The sequence below is a fragment of the Mus caroli genome, unplaced genomic scaffold (assembly GCF_978045245.1).
Source record: "Mus caroli unplaced genomic scaffold, Mus_caroli_1 scaffold_18, whole genome shotgun sequence".
Taxonomy (NCBI): Eukaryota; Metazoa; Chordata; class Mammalia; order Rodentia; family Muridae; genus Mus; species Mus caroli.
This window is the reverse complement of record NW_028227273.1, coordinates 36,037,597-36,059,903: the sequence shown is the minus strand read 5'-3', so window position 1 is coordinate 36,059,903 and position 22,307 is coordinate 36,037,597. Positions and strand designations below refer to the sequence as shown.

Below are 22,307 nucleotides of genomic sequence, written 5' to 3'. Positions count from 1 at the left end.
GGTGGTTGTTGACTCCAAGGAAAGAATGTTTTTTAGAAACTACAGAACTGATGCATATATGAATTCTGAGACTGGCAGAACATAGTGGGCCTGCACAGGTTCCCAGCATTGAGAGCAGAAAATATAAGGCCCCACGTCTAACCAAGAAGCTATCTGAAACTAAAACTTGCTTGCAAAGGAAAAAGAATAGTTTTCTTCAGTAGAGTCTCACTGTGTATTAGACACACTTCATGCAGGCCACATAACCACAGTAGTTGGCCAATACAAAACAAATTCAATGGTAATTTTTGTAGACTTCTGCCTCTCATATTGCTTTGTTTGGGCATTTTTTGTCTTATTGGGTTTTGGCTTTGTTTTGTGTTTTTTGCTTGTATATTTTGTTTTCCATTTTTGTGATCTCTCTCTCTCTCTCTCTCTCTCTCTCTCTCTCTCTCTCTCTCTCTCTCTGTGTGTGTGTGTGTGTGTGTGTGTGTGTGTCTTATTGCTTTTTAATCTGCTTGTATTTTGTTTGTTTTTGAGAAAGAGAGAGAGTTGGGAGATCTGGAGGATCGGAGAGGGTTAAGGCGAGACAAAGCATGCTAATATAAAATGCATGAAAATTTTCAGTTAAAATGTGAAAAAATTTCAAAAAGAGAAAGATAAATAAATGTAGACAAGGAAGAGAAGACCACGGGGGCAGAGAGCACTAAAGACGGAGTCTCCTCTGTCTCCGCTCTGCTCACAATGTGCCTAGGGTATGCAATACCATTATCTCATGCTCGTTATAAATGTAAAGTTAAGTTCTCTCCTGAAAATGTCTGTGATTGCAGGTCTCCAAATTTCTCCATGATAGAATGGAAACTCAAAATTAGCAGATTCAAATGTTTTGTATGATTAGATTATCAAACAGAGTTCATTCATTTGCTCACAAGATGGAGTTTCATTTATCATAAATATTAATAGCTTAATATTTATATGGGATTCTGAAGGCTTCCTGGTATATAATAAGCAAAATAGGTATAGTCCTTAATCTTTAAAGCTATCAAATATTAGGCTTGGAGGTCCTTCCATTTTGCTTCAAAAGCTTGATAAAATAGCCTTCTGGAATTTTTTCAAATGTGTTTTACAAATACTGGATATATCTGCCTTAGGGTAGTAGACTGTGAAGAACTCATTGAAATAAAAATTTTTTGTCCCCAAATGGATTTCCATCTGAAAAGACAGGTTTGAAAATATGAAGAGCATTAATATTAACCAGTGTTGGTGTTAAGAGTGTGTATGTAGTGTGTGTGTGTGTGCGCGCGCGTGTGTGTGTGTGTGAGTATTCATCCATGATGTAAAGTTATTGTAAGAACAGAGAGGCTCCTTTTTGGAAAACTACTTAAAGCTCAGCTGATACATCCTGAGGTGGATAGTCAGTCATTGAGAAGACTTTCATGTGGTCTCTGGGCAAGCTCACACAGTATACACACATCAAGAATGCTAGCTCTGGAGAAAGCATTTTTGTTTCTCAAAAGTTCAGGGAAAATTGTTTCTGCAAGCACTAATACAAATGAAATGCGATCTGGGGACAAAGGATGATTGAAGGCCCTTTCTCAGGCTAGTGGCATTGTTGAGGAAGTGGACTAAAATTTAAGCACTTCTTTAGAAAATAAACTATTGTGTTTTGGATGGTTATTGTCTCTGCTGCATGGAATTCTAATGGGAACTCTAAGTGTAATGGTCTAGAGGTTTCCCTAAAGTAGGGGCACTGTCAGCAGTGCAATAGAATAAGAATCAGAGCATCATACAGGTCCCATGGAGAATTTTGTGAAAACGTTAGGATATAGCATTGGTTCTCAGCTTGTGGGTCATGACCCTTTGGGGGCACAAAAAACCCTTCACAGTGGTTGTATATTAGTTATCTGGCATGTCAGATATTTACATTACAATTCACACACAATACACAACAGGGGCAAAATTATAGTTATGAAGTAGCAACAACAGTTTCATGGTTGGGGGGTGGGGGGTCACCCCAACATGAGGAACTGTATTAAAAGATCACAGCATAAAACTACTGGGCTAAACATCATCAGAGTGTCCTAGGAATGCTAATGGGTAATCAAGTTCACCAGGGAATGTTGGTACTTGTAAGCCTGTCTTGGTGGATCTATATGAGGCCATATTGTGAGATAAGCAAGCTTGCTCTTTTATATCCTGTCCACATAGAATTTTGATGGATTTCATCTATATTCTTTCTCCACTAAGACCCTCAAGAGACAAGATAGGTTATTCTTTGTTTGTTTGTTTGTTTTTTGGTTTTTTGTTTTGTTTTTGTGGTGTTGTTCTCAGAGACATGAGGTCTATGTGTAAACTGACTCATCCTTGCTAAGGACACTAAAAAGCATCCCAAGAGTCTACAGGGTTATGCACTTTTTAGGACTTTTCCTATGTGTGTTTATTGGATTTTCATAGACACTTGAGAAAGGACCAACCTTATGAGGAATTGAAGGCCAGGGAAACACAAGTAAGCTCCCTGGGGCTGTAACCAGAACAAGGTAGGGCTAGAAACATCCACCGCCCACCCCCTATGCCCACCCCCACGCCTGCACCAAACCACTTTCTTTTTTTTTTTTTAATTAGGTAATTTCCTCAATTACATTTCCAATGCTATCCAAAAAGTCCCCAATACACTCCCCCCCAGTCCCCCACCCACCCACCCCCACCCCTTGGCCCTGGCATTCCCCTGTACTGGGGCATATAAAGTTGGCAAGTCCAGTGGGCCTCTCTTTCCAGTGATGGCCTACTAGGCCATCTTTTGATACAAATGCAGCTAGAGACAAGAGCTCTGGGGTACTGGTTAGTTCATAATGATCCACCTATGGGGTTGCAGTTCCCTTTAGCTCCTTGGGTACTTTCTCTAGCTCCTCCATTGGGGGCCCTGTGATCCATCCAATAGCTGACTGTGAGCATCCACTTCTGTGTTTGCTAGGCCCCGGCATTGTCTCACAAGAGACAGCTATATCTGGGTCCTTTCAGCAAAATCTTGCTAGTGTATGCAATGGTGTCAGCGTTTGGAATGATTTGTGTTTCTTTCCTTCCTCTCTGGTAGTCAGTTGGGGCCAGTCAGGAAGGATGACCCAAGATATGTGCTCACTACACATCTACTGATTGACTAGGCTTGTGGGAAGCACTCCCTGTGGAAAGTATTGCTTCAGGATTTTGCTGCAGACTGGAAGAGTTTGACCAGAAGTGTCAGTGTGTTTGTGTGAGCATACCACATTTTCCTGAAATTGGACTGAGCTGTAGTTCTGCCAGGATCCAGGTATAGTGGTCAGCAGGAAATCACCCTCTTTCCCTCACCTGTAAGAAAGTTAAGTCACGCTGCAAAGCAATTGTGACTCTAGAACAGCATTCTCTCTGAAAGGCAGGCTTACTTTTTGCCTCCTGTCAAGTGTGTATGAATCGCTTCAGGGTATTGAACATGATGAACATGAAATCTGTGGTCCATGTCCAGGACATGAGACTTCTAAGACGCAATTCAACCTCGTCAGTACAACATAGGTTGGGGATCATTACACTGAGAAATACAGCCAAGGCTTCATTTTACTTCCTCAAATTTTGCTCTCTGGGTTTATAGCAGTGTACTCTTGATTCATTTTTGGTTTTGTAGAAATTCACATGGTGAGTCAGATGCATGTCGCTATGTTGTTGAGATGTCTCCCTTAGATTCAGTCTATCTTCATATATAAACACACACACACACACATATATATATGTATATATATAGAGAGAGGGGGGGGAGATTATTGAGATTAACTCCACCTAAGAAGCCCTGGGAGAGGGATTCGGCCTGTTTGTCATAAAAGAAACAAACAAGATGGCCTCCTTTGGCCAAGATACTCACACATATTATAAGGAACACCATTTCCATGATTCTAATTTTGTCTAATGTCCTGCTTCATGGCCCAAAGTTACCCTTCGAAGCTTGCGGCCAAAGTTCTGAGTGAAGGATGGAATGAAGAATGTGAAAGATAAAAAGAAGACAAATACATGTTTATTTATACTTTCAAGAGCTGAAGGTAGGGAACTAGACTATGCTGATGCAAATGTAAGCCAAGCCGCCTAGGCTTTAATGTAAGTGCAGTACTTGAATACTGATATTAGGGAGTTGCTCCAAGTTTTAAAACATAAGGAATAGATTCATTTGATCACTGTGTCTCAGAACAGCAGAAATAAATGCTATGCTTCTTTCCTCAAGCTGGGAACGGCCTTGTGGACTCTGTCTTTTTAATTTGAGTTTCTTCACATCCTGGTCTCCTCTAGAGGTCGATTCATAAACTCCTGAATGGCTTGGTCCAGGGGAAGCCATTTTTTGATAGATGTTTTCAAAGCTGCAATCCAGCTGCAAGAAAGAGAAAGCACAGAACAGATCATTAAACCTGGCAGGCCCTGTGGAGGTAAACATAGGACAAAATTCTTTAATTTATTGTCCAGTTGTTTCTCCTGGTGATTTACTTTGGAATTAATGGGATAAACATGCTCTGTGGATTTCAGGTTGACTGAGAAGGAAGAATATCGAGATGGCTCAGTAATGAAAGTGGTGGAGGAGGGGCATGTAGAAGAGTTGATGTTCATAAGTAGTGATCAATGGAGCTATATGGTTTTCAAATTGCTAATAGTATTTTGCAGTTTTCACTTAACATTAAGCTTTGTTGATCAAATATGTAATAAATACTGCCATATCAGAAAAAAAATGATTTCCTTATTAAATTCTAGAAACCATACAGCCCTCCAGCCCTGTGAATTTAACAGTCAGGCTCAGATATTTAAAGAAATGCATAGGTTTTTATCAGATGGGACTAGAATCAGTTTCAGTGACCCTTGCTCCAGTGTGCTAGCTGCATGCTTACCATCATTATCTGCTTGTCAGATGTCCAGGAAGAGAGTCATGACCACACACTTAGCAGTAACAAACCTGCCTTCTACCCCAGAACCTCTTTCAAAGCAGAGGCACAAGCAACATTTACATAGAGGGAAAAAGGCATGGCCCTAATCTCTTGCTAAGTGTTTGTTTGAGGGAGACTCCTAAAATCTCACTTTTAGAGTTTTATTTCTTTGTGTTTAAAACACTATTTCTTATAAATGTCCCTAATATATATATATATATATATATATATATATATATATATATATATAAGGCCATCAAGTGGCTTTACTAAGAATCCTTGTAGCTGGAATGAAAGGCCTGGAACAGGGAGAAGATGATTGTGATGCAGGTGATATAGAGGATCCGAGCATTGATGCTGAGTACTTCCTTCCTCAACAGGTCGTGTCTAGTGACGTCAACGTTCTTACACTTCAGAACCACTTGAACCAAATGTTGGCTAGCAAATGACAACCTGAGATTGGATAGAGCACAACAAACTAAATCCTTGTATATCTTTCAGTGGCTTACGATAAATCAACCAACCAAATACAGATGTACAAATCCATGCACACTATGGGAAGAGAGACCATGTGACAAATCTATGTTTTACATGATTGGGATGTGCTAATAAATGTAGCTTAAAGATCTATAGGTTTACAAATTGTAAATGATGTGTGTGTGTGTGTGTGTGTGTCTGTTAATGTTCATGCCTGAGTTATCTATTGTCTTGGCAGGAAATCTGTTTATTACAATTTCAGGGAATGAATTATCTCTAGAGGAGTCACTGAAGAAGGAATGAAAGAAAAATAATCCTGCAGAAACTCAAATATGAAGCTTGCAAAGAAAGGATAGATTTCCCTGAGAGAGGAATTGGAAGATAGCGGGGATTCATTTGTTTGTCAAGGCTCACACAGAGGCAGGAAGGGAGGTCCTGGCTTACCGCTGATTCTCTGTTTTATTTTCTGCACAGAAATAGAAAGTCTTGAACTCTTCTGATGAAGGCTTGAGTTCAATCACTGGTTGCTCAAAGCCATGGGTCTGTTCACTCACACTGTATCCTTGAAGGTATAGGCCACCTGCACAGGGTAAAAGCAAAGAAGCAGGGGCATGTGAGAACAGGGGAAATGCAGAGGAAAAGGTGTTGGGGAAGGTGTCAACATTCCCTTAGGTAGGGACTGGAGAGATGAGATGGCTCAGTGGTTAAGAGCACTGACTTAGTCTTCCGAAGGTCCTGAGTTCAAATCCCAGCAAGCACATGGTGGCTCAAAAACACCCATAATGAGATCTGACATCCTCCTCTGGTGCATCTGAAGACAGCTATAGTGTACTTAGATATAATAATAAATAAATCTTTAGGCCAGAGTAAGCAGAGGTCCTAAATTCAAATTCCCAGCAACCACATGATGGCTCACAACCACCAGTACAGCTACACTGTATTTGTATACATTAAATAAATAAGTAAATAAATAAATGTTAAAATATGAACCCATAGGGTGACACTAAAATGCTAACTTAATTAGCAATAAGAATCGATGACTGATTATCATGAGCCTATAAATCCAAGGATACTGCTTGGTCTGAATTTTGCTCCCATTTTGACCTCAGTGATATGGTGCCTACCAAAAGGGTGATACCATTCTTTGAGACTGGCTGACAGAAGAGGGGTAGATGGGATGTAAGATAGGCTTTTTACTTTGAGAGGAACAGATTTGAGAGGATGGTTTTCAGATGGCATTCAATCTAGAGCCAAGACATAGCCAGGTGCAGAACTATAGTCTTTTAAGTGAGGATAGATGACAGAGGTTCTATTTAATTAACAAAGATGATGGACTGGGTGTTAGGTCTCTTTTACTTCATAAATTACAAAATAGTAATAGTTATGTTCAATTATATCTGAGATAAAATAGTCTTTTAATTGGACAGAAAGGGAGAAATGTTGTGGACAGCCCTGGAGCTAATTATGTTTGATGTTGATTCCTTTCTCCTGTGAGTGGCTTCAAACAAGGAATGAGTCAGCACTCCCGTGATTTGCTATAAACCTGCTTCCGACCTTAATTTGTCAAATAAAGGAGAGCTCTTGATTGGGCAGGTAAAGGAAAAGTGAAGCAGAAGACTGAGGGAGCAAAGAAAGAGAAAATGGGAGAGAGAGAGAAGATGCAGAGGAGGAAGAAGAAGAAAAGCAGAGTGGAAGCACATGGGCTGGAGAAACTGCAAGTTCTAAGGGGGTCTCATAGATGTGGAAGATGATAGTGTATCAGTAGATCTGCCCAATCTAGGCACACAGAACATGTTCATATTAATTGTGTCATGTTTTCATTGCTGGGGCATATTTGGGTTGGAGATTTACCGAAACATCTAAAGACCCAGGAATTCTGCTGTGAGATCCTGACTCCTAGAAAGAACAGGAAGCTTCACCATGATACCTCAACAATATGGCTGTGGGAATGGGACATGTAAATGGTGGTAATGCCCATAGACATGCTAATGTGAAAGGGTGAGTCTCTCCACTAGACAGAGAACGTTTTAGTTTTTAGAAAGAGACTTTGGCAAACTAAACTGAACTAAAGCAAAGAAAGACTGATGAGAGAGAGAGGATTAGGCTTCCCCATGGATCTGAGAGCCTAATTCGTTACTCAATACCAAGTAGTGAGCCATTAAATCACACACACACACACACACACACACACACACACACTACTAAACAGCTTATCATATATGTGTGTGTGTGTGCATATTTATACATATGTGTGTAACAACAAAAATTAAAGAAGAAAAGACCATGAATTTAGGAGGGAATAAGAGGGTCATGGGAGGGGTTGGAAGGAGAAGAAAGAAAGAGGGAAGTCAAATAATTATATTTCAATTAAAAATTTAAAATACATAAGTTGATTAAATAAGTTTTTTTAAAATTCAAGAAAACTCTTGTCTAGATTTCAGGCATTATTATTTTATTAATCATATGATTCTTTTATATCTATGTCATTTAAATAGTATATGTATATATATATTCTTATAAGAATGTAAAACAAATTTATGATAAACAAATAGAATATGTATGAGAGTAGCTTTTTATGCTCAGACCACTAAATATGGAGATAATATTATTTCAACCACAACATCTCGGTCTTCACAGCCCTTTTGTATACCAGTCAGCTGCTGCTTCCATTTTATAAGCAGGGAAAGTAAATTGTGGGAAGTTGAGCAAACAGAAGATGAAAACCAGGCTGCCAATATTCAAATTAGGAAGACTTTGAGTAAAGGATGATGTTTCAACCCAAGAAAATGATGCGCATTCCTTTTGGAAGCCATTGGTGACCAAAGGAATGAGTCTCTGTTTTAACTTCTTGACAGCAAGTGTGAGGCATTGAAAGCACTGGCCTCAGGGTTAGCCTGGTTGTTTGTATCTCAGTAGGCTGCTTACTTCTCCACTTCTAGCCTCTGCAGCTGCTCTTCCCATCTGCAAATAGAACAGTAGCTGTCCAACTGTGCCCCTTCCACAGAGTATCCATCGGCTGCTGTCTTAGGTGAAACAATGATACAGGAACTTACAAAGGCTCAGTAAAGCTAAGGTGTCTTTTCCTGTTATTGTAATTGCAATATTTTCAAATGATGTTGATTCCTTACCTGACGCCTGAGTAGAGCGAATGCTAGCATAGAAGTACAAGCAGCCATCCTTCAGGATGCAGTAGTGTTGTATCCACACATCTGTGCTTCTCTCCAGCTGGTGCAGAAGGCCCAGACACTCAGGGTGTTTGATAGCGAGAGGTGGGAGGCTACTGTTGTGCACTGTGACATCTTCCCAGACATGGTTCTGCAGGTGTAGCACAAGGATTATGTAAGTAAGTCTTTGCCTCACACAGCAGTGACACAGGTTAAGTTATGTTTAGCATTAGGGAGTCACTGTCCCAAATATTCCTATTGCTAATACAATCTCTCTGCTTGAGTAACTGCCAAATGAAGCCCTTGCTCATAGAGAACTCCCTCTTTTCTTTGGCTTCTATTGTATTCTGAAGAAACCAAAAGCAGGAAATTGGGACTAGGGAGCCAATGGGCATAGGTACCACTCGCTATAAAGAGTTATGAATGTGTCTGTTTATAAAGTGCTAGCCTGAAGTGTGGCTTCTCACAATCACAGAGATTGCTCTCCAAGGCCCAGTTCTGGTATGTCCACTATGAATAATAGCAGACCCTGGTTTGTGCTTTTCTTTATCTGAACCCCGACTTGTGCAGCAGAACAAGTAAACTGCTCCAGGCCAGCTCTAGCCTTGGGCTCTCACAGTCACTGAGGTGGAAGGCTGATGCTAAATGAGAACCCTCTAACCTGGAGGGCAGCCCTCAGTCCACAGGCATGGGAGACAGGGCAGTCCTCAGTCCACAGGCCTGGGAGACAGGCTCTGCTGAGAACTCTGAGCCATGTGCTTTATCTCTTCATCAGAACTGACCTGCACTTGACAGCTTCTTTTTGTTGGGTTTTGGTTTTGCCCTTTAGTTTTTTTTTTTTTTTTTAACAAGGCAGTGAAAAACTATCAGAGTGCAGAGCTTGCTGTATTCTGTGCTGTGAAGTGGGAGCCTGCTGGGAGTTTGGCTGTTGTTTTTTTGTTTTTTGTTTTTTTGTTTTCCACTTGCTGCAGATACTCTGAGTGCATTAGCAGAAGAGACGCCTCTTAAAAGTATCCAGGCTCATTACAGTGGTGCGTTGGAGGGATGGGTGAATATGTTGGGTGCTGTGTTCCAGGTAAAATGAAATACATGCCCTGCTGTTCCTCATATAACAATGCTTGAGATTGTTCCTGAAGGACAGATTGTTCCTAAAACATGTTATGGTGCAAACTCTGAAAGAGGGTTACCCAGTCTGACTTAATGGCTTGCCTGATGATGTAATAAAGTCATCTAACATTTTATAAGTAAAAAATCTAACAGAGTGATATTGCTCCAAAGTTGGGAATCATGAACATGGAAGAAAAGTGCAAAGTGGTTAAAATGTCTACAGAACAGAGATGAAGGCATCACTGAATGTCTGGATGCAGCACACTGACTCTCTGACAGGCTGCTCAGACAAAGGCACCATCCCAAGACATTCTAGAGATCCCAAGAGTGCAAGGAAACAGCACCATCATTTTCTCACTACTGTGGGCTACTGCATGGCTCCAGGGGAATCAGAAATTACAACCCACCTTGTGACTCCACTGCAAATTTTAAGAGGGGAGGGGATCTCATAAAAACTCTTGAAAATACAAAGAACAGCAGTATTGAATGCTCCCCTCTTGGATTCCAGGGAAACGTATTTGATGCCAACCCTTTCACCAGCAGATCTAAGCAGAACAGATCTAAGACATCACCAACTGAGCTGCATGACATCTACCCTGCTCTTTCCTCCTCTGGAAGGAAATAAACCAAAAGCAGAGACCCAACACCCAGGAAACCTTACCTGGTGGACAGGACGGGATGCTCTCTGCATTGCTTCAAGCCACCTGAAAGAGTAAATGGAGAGTGCCAATCCACAGGGGACTGTGTCACACGGAGGGGCTTGCTACTGCTTACCCTGCCCTTCAGGCAGAGCAACCATGAGCTGCAGATGTATTTCATACCTCCTGAATGAAGGTAACACGTTCTTATAAGTTTAAATTTAGTATGTGGCAGAACCGTTTTCCATTAGGCATATCTAAAGTAAAATTCATGGTGACCCCCACTACTGTCATTTGATCAATTCCTGAGAGAAAGTTAATTCACTATTTCTAAGGGTTGATATTTGTTAACAACCGCATGGTTACACTATCAGGCACTGACTACTAGAATATGGAAATACTTATGAGTGGCTATGGCCTTGAGCCCCATCTAGTATGTGCTTTGGACACTAGCTTCATTGGTATGCCTTTTGGTGTTGCCTCTGGAGGCCTGAGCCTGGCATTGGTAGACTGACTCCACCCCAGCCTGCTAACCTTTTGCAGTTTTGTTTCACACTCCCTAACTTCCAATCAAAGCACACTGTTTGCTGTTCTCCCTGAAGCCCAGTGTATTTCCCTTGCTCTCCTCTGCTGCGTTTCTGATTCTGGATGTATACCTCTTCCGTAAATAGCTCCCTCATTCCCACATTCCCAAGCCCTGTTCTCAGCTGGTGTGCCATGTGCCTTCTGTGATGCTTCTCAACGTTCACTGTATATGCAGAAGAACAAAGGCCTTACCACATTAGTTCCAACTTGGTATTGAGTTTTGTTTATTTACTTTTTTCTTTTTGTGATTATAATTATAACATGTCTTCCTTCCTCTTTCTCCCTCCAAACCACTTACTGCTGTCTTTCAAATTCATGGTCTCCTTCTATCACTACTTGTTATGGCATGCATATATATGTGTGTATCTAAACACATATACATGCACACATATATATGCATATTCATATATATGTATATGTATATATATGTATATATATATACATACATATGTTTAGTCTGTATGATGTAGCATGTACCCATGTTTCAGTGCTTACTCTTTGGCACTGGTTTTCTCTGGGGAAGACTATTTCTCTTACTCAGCAATTTTAGCTGTCCATAATTTTTATGCAGGGCTGAGGCCTTTTGATCTGTCCCACTGCTACTAGAGCATGTCTACTGGAGTCATCCTTGTCCAGGTCCCATTTGAGCATCCATGTTGGTGAGACTGTGAGTGTATTCTCTAATGTTACCAGGAGACACAATTTTATAGCAAACTCCCCCAATTCTTTCCACCCCCTCTTCCACAATGTTTCCCGTTTATTTATGTTTGGGGCCAAAGATGAGATCTTCAATATAAGAATAATCCACAGAAATGGGAAAATGCAGCCTAGGCATGTTCGATATAAATAAATGCTGTTCATGTCATACTATCCTGGTAGTCCTTTACTGTATATTTATTTAAATATAAAATATTCCACAAATAGGGATAGAATACTTTTTGCCTGAGATGTTTCTGACCTAGTATTCCCTCTGAGGTTGGAGCTGGGAGAAGGAGGCGGTCATTTATTCCAGACATGTTGGCACACTGCCTGCTCCATTGACTTTCTGTTCTGCACTCTGTCCTACCCCTCACTTTAACTGGTCAGTTCATTCCTTACAGCTTTACTTGGCTCACTGAAATGTCCGGTAAACTCCATTTTCTCAGGGAGAAATAGATGGTGTATACCTAATGGTCAGAACACATTGTTACCTCCATAGAATGCTGAAACACTCTTTCTTTGTGGATTGTGTATTTACACAATGTCAACAGAGTCTTCCCCACTCAAAGCCCTATTGTTATCTTCTTCACACATTTAGCTCACCTCACTATAGTGTGTTGTTGCATATCATGCCTCATTAGTTTATACCATTAACTATCTATCTTACAATACATACATCTGGCCATTTGTTAGGAATGAGCGTTATTCATAGTTAAGGAGCTGTGGCATCATTGAACTATCATCTTTTTTTAAAAGAAAAAAAAAGGAAGGAGAGCTGCAGTAGTAATATTAACAGAGTGTGGTCATATTTTTTGGAGATTCTGATTGAAATAAAAAGAAGAAATAACAACATCCTAAACTTACTGTACTCAATACAATAGACACTACCACTTTTTGTTCTTTTTCTTATTTCTGCCTCCAAGCGTTTGCAAGTCTACCCCTTATGAAACAACATTCCCCCTCTAGAAGTAAACCCAGAGAGGGGGATTACTGAGTTACCTCTTCATCTCTTGGTTTGAGGTTGCACAGAGGCAGAATATTCTACTTCCAGACTGAGGCATACAGTTAAATACAAATGGTTTTCCCAAGCTGTTGTCAATGTCAACTTCTGCTCCTTCTAATTTTATCATGTCTAGAGGTGGCCACTTCCCTTCATCCTATAATTGATAAAGAAGATGAACAGTTAATGGAGAAAATGAAAAAGAAAGGAATGCCATAATGGTTATTTTAAGTTGATTATTTTTTCTTTAAAATGAAAAGAAAGGAAAACACACTTTGCAGATTATATTCTACTTAATATATGACACAGTGTAACAAATTATCTGTATTATATAATTTTTAAACATCTTTTGAATAGATGTTCTTAATATGAGCTTTATTTATGAACATTTGGGAAAGTATTATTAATGCCAACTTTTCTATCAGAAAAACAAGACATGAAAAGAAACCTGTATCACACAATGCACCTTGTAATTGCGTGACATCTCTAGAGAGCACCTACACTATGGATTCCAGGCTTACTGTGTGTCAGGTCCCCTTCTAAGTTGTTTCCATTCATTCACAGAGTTGACAAATGCTCCTGAAACAATTATCTCTTTCATCTCCTATAATGCATCAGACAGTAGTACAAAAAACACAAAAGAATAGCTTTTCTATAAAGTACAATATTTTAGCATACTATGATATTAATGTAAAACTAAAGTAACTTTACAAGTAAACTGTTTTGATTTTGTTTATTTTATAGTTCTTTCTCAAAATTTTCTCATCATTATTCATATCTGTTTTATCACCTCTGCATGGAGATGCAACTTACACAACATGACTTCACTCATTGTATAGTTATATGGGCACATAACTCTTTAGTAAGCTTACGGAGATAAGAAACCACCATTGTAACCCAGTTTCAGAACACCCTCATGAATCTCTAAGTCTCCTTTCAGTTGACTTCCCATTAGTGGCTACAATTTCCCAAATCAAGATAAACAGACTTGTTTTGGTCATTACGCATCCAATATTCCTGGATGTTTAATATTAGTACAACTATATAACTTGTGATTTTCTTTTCCTCTTAGTGTAATATCTTGAAATGACTAAATTGAAGCAGGAACTAGCACTTCATTCTTTTTAAAGACTGGATGATAGTCTATTGTAGGAGAGGTCACATTTTGTTTCTCCATGCATAAGTTGACAGATTTTTTTTTCTGGTGTGGGGCTATTTTGAGTAGCACTTCTGTGCATATTTATATGCATGCCTTTGGCATAGAGGTGAATAAACGCCAGGGTATTCTTCAACACGAGGCATTACCTCATGCCTCTGTGGTGCCTTCAAGGACTATGCTGTAATCTTCACAGCACCATTTTAGAGGAAGACTATTAGGTACAGTCCTAGTATTACAGGGATGGCATAGAAGCAGAATATTATCCTTGTCTTCCATCAGTGGCTTTCCACACTGCATCTGTCAAATGTCTGCCTTCATGGATCACTGGGATATGAGGGACTGTTAGCTTTTGGAATCAATATTCAGTGCATATGTTATTCAACACTTTGGTTATGTAGTTGCGTTTCCAGGAACATTTTAATGTTGAATTAGAAATAGAAATGAAATCTATGGAGCTTAGGTGTTCATTTGCTGAAAGCAAATACCCAAGGGGTCTGCCTTTGTGTGGACCTATTTTACAGACAAGGGGATTCTGGCCTTCATGTCAGCATTACTTAATTACTCAGGGAATGTCAGCATCCTTTCACATCCTTTGATGTAGGAGAACTCAACAACGTTTACTCACAGCACACTATATAATCAGGATGAGAGCCTCTAGTCATTTAAGAGGTCTTCCCTGCTTGCTCAAGTCACATTTGCATGGGAAAAATGAACAACAACTTAATGGATTGGATTTTAACACCAGGGCTACTTTCTCTTACAGGCTATGCATCATAGCCAAGATTTCATTTTTAATAATCTCAGCTGTTGTATTATGTCCCCCACTGATGAGCCTTCTGTGTCCCTGGAAGCAGCTGCAGTGACACTTTGATCATGGAGCATCGCAGCAGATGTGGCCTTCTCTTGCAACTGAGCTTTTGGTGCCTAGTCTTTGACCTCACTTTCACTGGTACAAGAACATTTAAGTCCCTCTCTTGGTGAGATCCAGATGTTGAAAAGGAGACCCCACTCGCTCGTATCTTAAAACTGCTGTGGCACTGCTCTCACTAATCAAATGGTTTCTAGAAGAGAAGAACAATTAAAATCCAGCTTGTATTTTACTGTCAAGTCTGAAAACTGAATTCTTTAAGCAAAATTCAGTCTTTTAGCTTGACAATGACTATTAAATTGTCTTTGTTTGATCCCTTCCCTACAGCTCCACCAAAAGTCCCTCTGAGCTCAGATGCAATGAAAAATTCTTCAAGGCTGCATTCGCCACAACTTTCTGTTCTTTTGTCCAAGGCACAGAAATCCTCTGACAGGGCTTTCTATTCCTGAGCCAGTTCACAGGTTCAGCTGCTGCCTGTGTGCAGGATTGATTAAAATAGCACGGATGCTGAGGGTATTTAAATAGGAATTGTTTAGTGATGTCCAAAGGCTATAGACTAAGAATAAAGGAACTCGGGCTGTTTGTGCCAGAGGTCCTTGGTTAATGTTGGTGTTTTCTCTCATGGAAATAATATTTTTTACAGAACTAATTCCAAAGGCCAGGCTGTTGAGAAAAGAGAAACACCAAGCAATAATGAGGACAAGACCCAACTTAGAGTGAACATACTTCTAAAATAGATTTTTTTTTTTAATGCAGAAGAACGAAAACAAGAACATTTGTGTCTTTGTGAGATCCTCTGTTAAAATAAATATACCTATAGATGCCTTTGAGTTTTTTGTTTGGTCAAAACTTTGGTTTGAAAGTGATAAAAATTTGGAGTTGCCAGTTCTCTCTTTAAAAAAAAATCAAACAAACAAACAAACAAATGAAATACACACACACACATACACAGACACAGACACACAGACACACAGACACACACACACAAACAAACTGAGAACACTGTGTGTATGTTTTATTTTGTCTGGAGGTACAGCCCTGAAAAATCCAAAGACTTGTAAGGAGGCAAGGAAAGGCATCTTTAACCATTAGAAAAAAAACATTCTGCGTGAAGAAAACAAGAGCCAAGACAAATCTAGACAGAAAGAAAGCTGGTGTTAAAGGAAAACATCTCAGGAAAGTGTGAATAAAATGGAGAGCCAAGAAGGTACAACACTGGAGAGCTGCAGCAAAGCTGAGGGGTGCCCTTCGGAGCTTTGTTAATGACACTGAGACCCTTTTTCTCTGGGTGACACTTTGAAGCACCTTCTCCCTGCCAGCAACTAAAACCCCCTACTCCTTGATGGCCATGAGAATATGTGTATGACCAATCATGCCCTTGGATCAGGAGAGCAGTAAAGGGTGTGGTGAGACAGAAGGAGGGGTTGAGGAAGGACTTCATTGCTGTACTTGTTGCCATCATTGTGTCGTGGACAAAGAGAAGTTCTGATTCTTGAGGAACTATAAACTCCTCCAGACATTATTTAATTTTATTTGTGTATCTATGCATTTATTTATTTATTTATTTACTTGGTTGGTTGGTTGGTTGGTTGGTTGGTTGGTTGGTTGTGGTTTCATCTCTCCTCTCCAGGCAGGCAAGACCAGATAGAAATGGCAGAAACCAGAAAGTTATATGGGCATGAAAATCACACCCTTGTTTATGAGTACTGAGTTTCCCACTTGAAGCTTCATGACTTTTGTTCTCTGGAAACAAAACAAAACAAAACAAACCCAGGAAGGCCATTTGACTGCCTCTGAATTGGCAGCCACACACCATTTCAACAGAAGTGCACCCACCCAGAAGGTCGTTCACCTTTGCCCAGAGCTATGGCTCTTTCCCTGTTTATTACAAAAATCCCTGGCTGCAGATGTGACATCAGCAGAGACAACTGGCTGCAAACTGAGAATTTTGTGCTGCCTTTTTCAGTTTGCCTGGAGCTGGGAATCAGGTTTTCAGTGTGATTAAATGCAGGCTGACTGCACCATGTAGCTTCCTGGCAGCAGCAAGATTCCAGACCCGAGGAGGCCCTGGGAGACCTTGCAGGGAACCGAGCTTGTCATTGGACAAATCCTGATGCTATGCCCAGAGAGACAGGTTTCTTCTGGAAAGTTAGCCAAAGGGAGGTTTGGCAACAGTGTTTGAGTTGGAGCTACCCAAGCTCTACAGCTTTGAAGAGAAATTTGTGTTCTCAATTGAATTGCTCATTTGTTACCATTTTTCTTGGCTCTTAAATTGCCCTTAGAGGATAACTAGTACCATGTAATACTTACCATTACAAAGAGAACAAGAAGAGGAGAGAGGAGGAGGAAGAGGAAGAGGAGGAGGAAGAGGAAGAGGAGGAGGAAGAGGAAGAGGAGGAGGAGTGGGGAACTGGGTATGGTGGCATATGCCATGAATCTTGGTGTTCAGGGCATGAAGATGAGATTAGAAAAGTTTGAGGCAAGTCTAGACTATACAGAGTAGAAGGAAAACCTGAGGTGTGTAGCAAGGCCCTGTCTCAACACCCACATTATTAAAATAAAAATGTCTATGAAACAGTGCAGTGGGTTTAACCGCCTGAAAGCTATGGGCACAACACAGGCATCTGCACCATAAGCTTTTAAATGAAATGCTTGTTTTAGAGGGTCGTGTCTAAATGTAGTACACAATACTGCTCACTTATCCTCAGAGGATACATTCCAAGGACTCCACTGGATGCATGAAGCATCGAGTGTTGAACCCTGACTATAAGCCTTTTTCTACAAGCCCTGTATGTCTGCTGTAGCCAGCTAATACTAGACTATGTTGATCCCCCTGAGTTTTGTGTCACTCATTTCCATTAATACTTCTCTACATAATGAGTACAACAACCAGGACAGGGGAACTGATCAGTGAAATAATTATGAAGTGACTTAGTGGTGGTAGTACATAAGAGTGTAGACATACTGCAAAAACATATGATTTATGTCCAGAGTGGGTTGTAGTTGGATGATAAGATATCCCATTACTCAGAAAGGCATGAGGTACAACGTGAATTTTTTATGTTATTTCTTTGTATAAGGGCTCTACAGGCCGAGAGATTGACTTTGAACCTCATGATACACCTCTGTGGTCCCTTAAATGACTTGCTACTGACTTCACACTCACCCCGTGCTTCAATTTTTTATTTGCAAAATAAGGCTACTGTAAGAGTTGATCATGTGTAATGTGTTTAAGATAATACCCAACACTTTGTACATGATATATAAATATTTATGCTAAGAAGCTCCTACCACTCCCAGACAGAGGCCAATTCCACCACAGAGAAGCAGGCCTTTACTCCAGATTTTTGCTCTGTATGATATTTTTCTATGACTTGAAGTTGAAAATTTTAGAATTTGCTTTCACTCCCCTAAGAATTACTCAAAAGTACCTTGGACTCCTGAAGAAGGTTTCACCAGCTGCCAGATCCAGTTGAATACCTCCATCCCCCATATTCTTTACTGGGCTAGACTCCCTCCTATGTTAAAGCATCAGCCATGTCTTACTTATTCTCTGTGAGTTCTGATGGCCGCCCTGATGCAGAGCCCAAGTTCTCTGGGCTTCACACTTGCATCAGTAAGCTGATATCATTCACCTCCTTGACCGGCTGCATATCTGCTTAGCAGCCTTGGTTCACCTGATCACTGTTACTTTGCTTTTTGTTTTGAATCTGTTTCCCCAGAGATGGTGGATTGGTTCTGGCTGAGCACCCTAGCTACAGTGCGCCTAGACAAATGGTTTTAGTGATTTCTGAACTCTCACTTCCAAATGTGTCTTTGTTGAGAGTACTTTTCTTCTGTTTTAAGATACCTTTTAGGACCAGTTGATCAATGGAATAGAAACAAAGACCCAGAAATAAAGCCACATACCCACGGACACTTGATATTTGACAAAGAAGCCAAAACCATACAACGGAAAAAGGAAAGCATCTTCAACAAATGGTGCTGGTATAACTGGATGTCTACATGTAGAAGAATGCAAATAGATCCATATTTATTACCCTGCACAAAACTCAGGTCCAAGTGGATCAAAGACCTCAACCTAAAACTAGACACACTAAATATAGTAGAAGAGAGAGTGGGGAATGGCCTCGCATATAATGGCAAAGGAGACAAATTCCTGAAGAATCAGACACTAAAACAAAAAATTAATAAATGGGACCTGGTGAAACTGAAAAGCTCTTCCAAGGCTAAGGACACCATAAACAGGACAAATCGACAACCTACAGAATGGGAAAAGAGCTTCAACCCTACACCTGACAGAGGACTAATATCCAAAATATATAAAGAACTGAAGAATTAGACACCAAGCAACCAAATAATCCAATTGAAAAATGAGGTACAGACCTAAACAGAGAATTTGCCAAAGAGGCATCTTGGATGGCTGAGAAGCACTGAAAGAAATGTTCAGTGTCCTTAGTCATTAGGGAAATGCAAATCAGAATGACTCTGAGATTCCATCTTACACCCATCAGCATGGCAAAGATCAAAAACTCAAGTGATGAGCCAGGCATGGTGGCGCATGCCTTTAATCCCAGCACTTGGGAGGCAGAGGCAGGCAGATTTCTGAGTTCGAGGCCAGCCTGTTCTACAGAGTGAGTTCCAGGACAGCCAGGGCTACACAGAGAAACTCTGTCTCAAAAAAAAAAAAAAAAAAGCCAACCAACCAACCAAACAAACAAACAAAAACTCAAGTGACAGCAGATGCTGGCAAGGATATATGGAGAAAGGGAAACACTCCATTGCTGGTGGTATTGCAAATTCGTACAACCATTTTGAAAACTGGTTTGGTGATTTCTCAGAAAATTGGGAATAGTTCTATCTCAGGACCCAGCTATACCACTCCTGGGCATATACCTAAAAGATGCCTCACCCTTCCACAAGGGCACTTCTTCAACTATGCGCATTGCAGATTTATTCATAATAGCCAGAAACTAGGAACAACCTAGATGTTTCTCAACTAAGGAATGGATAAAGAAATGTGGTAATTTACACAATGGAATACTACTCAGCTAATAAAAACAAAGACATCATGAAATTTGCAGGCAAATGGATGGAGTTTGAGAACATCATCCTCAATGAGGTAACATGACCCAAAAAGACAGGGATGGCATGTAGTCACTTATAGGTGGACATTAACCATAAAGGACAGGATAACCATGCTACACTCTACAGACCCAAAGAAACTGGGTAATAAGGAGAGCCCAAGGGCAGATGGGTGAATCTTCCTCAGAAAGGGAAACAAAATAGTCGTCATAGGTGGACAGAAGGAGGGAAGAGAGTGGGAGAAGAGGTAAGGAGGGGAACAGAGGTGGCAACCAGATATGGGGACAGGGGACTGCAGAGAGCAGGGAGTGAGAATGGAAATGGGTGGGGGCATCTCTGGGGCTAGCTGGAAGCCTGGGACAGGGAAGGATTAGGGCGTCCATGGGGATGACCCTAGCTGAGATTTCTACCAGCAGGGCGAGATAGAGTCTGAAGTGTCCACCTCCTGTAAACAGACAGGACTTCCAGTGATGGGGGTGGAGACAACAAATGAGTCACAAAACCTTCAACCCCAAAATTGTCCTGCCTATAAGATACGGGGGAATAAAGGTGGAGCCAAGACTGAGGGATCAGCCAACCAATGACTGACCCAGCCCATGTGAGAGATCCAATCCCTGACACTATTAATGATAGTGTGCTATGCTTGCAGATCCGAAAGTAACAACTGTTTCCTGGGAGGCTTCAACCAGTAGCATATGGAAACAGATGGATAGACTCACAGCCAAACATCAGGCAGAGTTCAGGGGTTCTATCTCCTACTTGTGAAGAATTTGAAGAGAAGGGGAGGTGGTAATGAGGGAGGGATTTGTAAGGGATGGACGGAGAGGAGATTCGCTTTGATCTGAACGTAGAGTGAGAAAAAAGTAAATTATTGAAAAAACAAAGACCTGTTTACTCTCCCACGTCCTTAGGCAATAGTTCTTTGTATTAAATTTCCTGTTTGAAATTACTTAGTGTGATGGTTCATTTTCTTTTTAAAAAAAATTTTAGTAGATATTTTCTTTATTTACATTTCAAATGCTATCCCTAAAAGTTCCCTATACCCTCCCCCCCCCCGCCACCCTGCTCCCCTCCCCACCCACTCCCACTTCATGGCCCTAGCATTCCCCTGTACGGGGGGCATATAAAGTTTGCAAGACCTAGGGGCCTCTCTTCCCAATGATGGCTGACTAGGCCATCTTCTGCTACATATGCAGCTAGAGACAGGAGCTCTGGGGGTACTGGTTAGTTCATATTGTTGTTCCACCTATAGGGTTGCAGTTCCCTTTAGCTCCTTGGGTACTTTCTCTAGCTCCTACATTGGGGGCCCTGTGTTCCATCCAATAGATGACTGTGAGCATCCACTTCTGCATCTGCCAGGCACTGGCCTAGCCTCACAAGAGACAGCTATATCAGGGTCCCTTCAGCAACTTTGTAGCAATTGTTTGGTCAAACAATCCTAAGTGTTATGGGGAGGTGTCCTTCAGACATGATTAATATTTGAGGCAAGAGAATTTGAGTTAAGCAGCTTAACTCCATAATTTGGAAGAGTTTCATCTAGTTAAATGAAGACTAAAGAAAAGATACTGACCTCCTACAAAGACAAAAATTGGTGTTTTCATTTTTCCTTCCTTCCTTCCTTCCTTCCTTCCTTCCTTCCTTCCTTCCTTCCTTCCTTCCTTCCTGCCTGCCTGCCTGCCTGCCTGCCTGCCTGCCTGCCTGCCTGCCTCCCTTCCTCCCTCCTTCCCTCCCTCCCTCCCTCCCTCCCCTTTCTTCCTTCCTTCCTTTTTCTCTCTTTTTCTGTGCTTGGGATCAGTTCCACAGACTTATTTGTGCTGCCTAACAACTAAGTTACCTCAAACCCCACTGTATTATGTCCATCTATTTATGAACTCAGACTGATGTCCTTATGAGAACATCAGAATCATGCACTTTCCTCTGGGTTGCCAAACTGTCTTTTAAATGAATGTCATTAACAGAAGAGTGCAGAGTGCCACAGTGTCACATGTTCTTTGAGGACTCTGTTCAAGTTCCCCATCATCACCTTTCCATTGCCTTCCCCCTTCATCATTACCAAACCCCAGACCATTGTTCAGGGTCCTGCCTGAAATCTTTTTTCTTTCTTCCTGAAATCTTGCCCTTGTAGCCTTCATCAACCTCTGGCTGCTCAATAAGCATGCCCGTGTCATGAGACTTGGTGCTGAATTATGTGTAGGCTGTATGTAAATCTTTATTGTGCACATGTATTCTGCTATGCATTATTTTTCCCCATGACGACTTCTAAGTGGGAGGCATGACACTGATGGTGCAAACAATAAGCAATTCCCTTAGTGCGAACTGTTGTTTGTCAGCCATTTCTATATGACTTTGTTTAATTCTTTGGCTTAGTAAAAGACTGTCCATATTTTGTATGTGAGGAAAATGAAACATAATGCCTTGTTTGTAGGCATGGGGTTGAAAGAATCCTCAGCAGGAAGAAAATTCAGCCCAGGTCAGCTTGATACTCCTTTTTCACTAGGTCTGGACATGATTAACAGAAATGTTGTGACAGGTTTGTTGAGCTAGACCAGCTGGGGAACTAGATTTAAACTTTTTGTTTATTAAGAACCATGGTAAAATGCATACTATATAGATCCCAT

At 40.8% G+C, this 22,307-nt stretch overlaps 1 protein-coding gene across 1 annotated transcript in view; it reads right to left on the bottom strand.

Moving 5' to 3' along the window:
• Positions 1-4,263: 4,263 nt before the first annotated feature.
• Positions 4,264-22,307, bottom strand: part of LOC110284235 (uncharacterized) — a 114,091-nt gene continuing 96,047 nt past the window's right edge. The window contains exons 8-12 of the mRNA XM_085833212.1: positions 12,577-12,734; positions 10,317-10,359; positions 8,513-8,699; positions 5,829-5,964; positions 4,264-4,363 (exon numbers count right to left, since the gene is read on the bottom strand). Of these exons, the coding sequence (XP_085689338.1) occupies positions 4,264-4,363; positions 5,829-5,964; positions 8,513-8,699; positions 10,317-10,359; positions 12,577-12,734 (624 nt within the window). The remainder of the gene's footprint in view (positions 4,364-5,828; positions 5,965-8,512; positions 8,700-10,316; positions 10,360-12,576; positions 12,735-22,307) is intronic.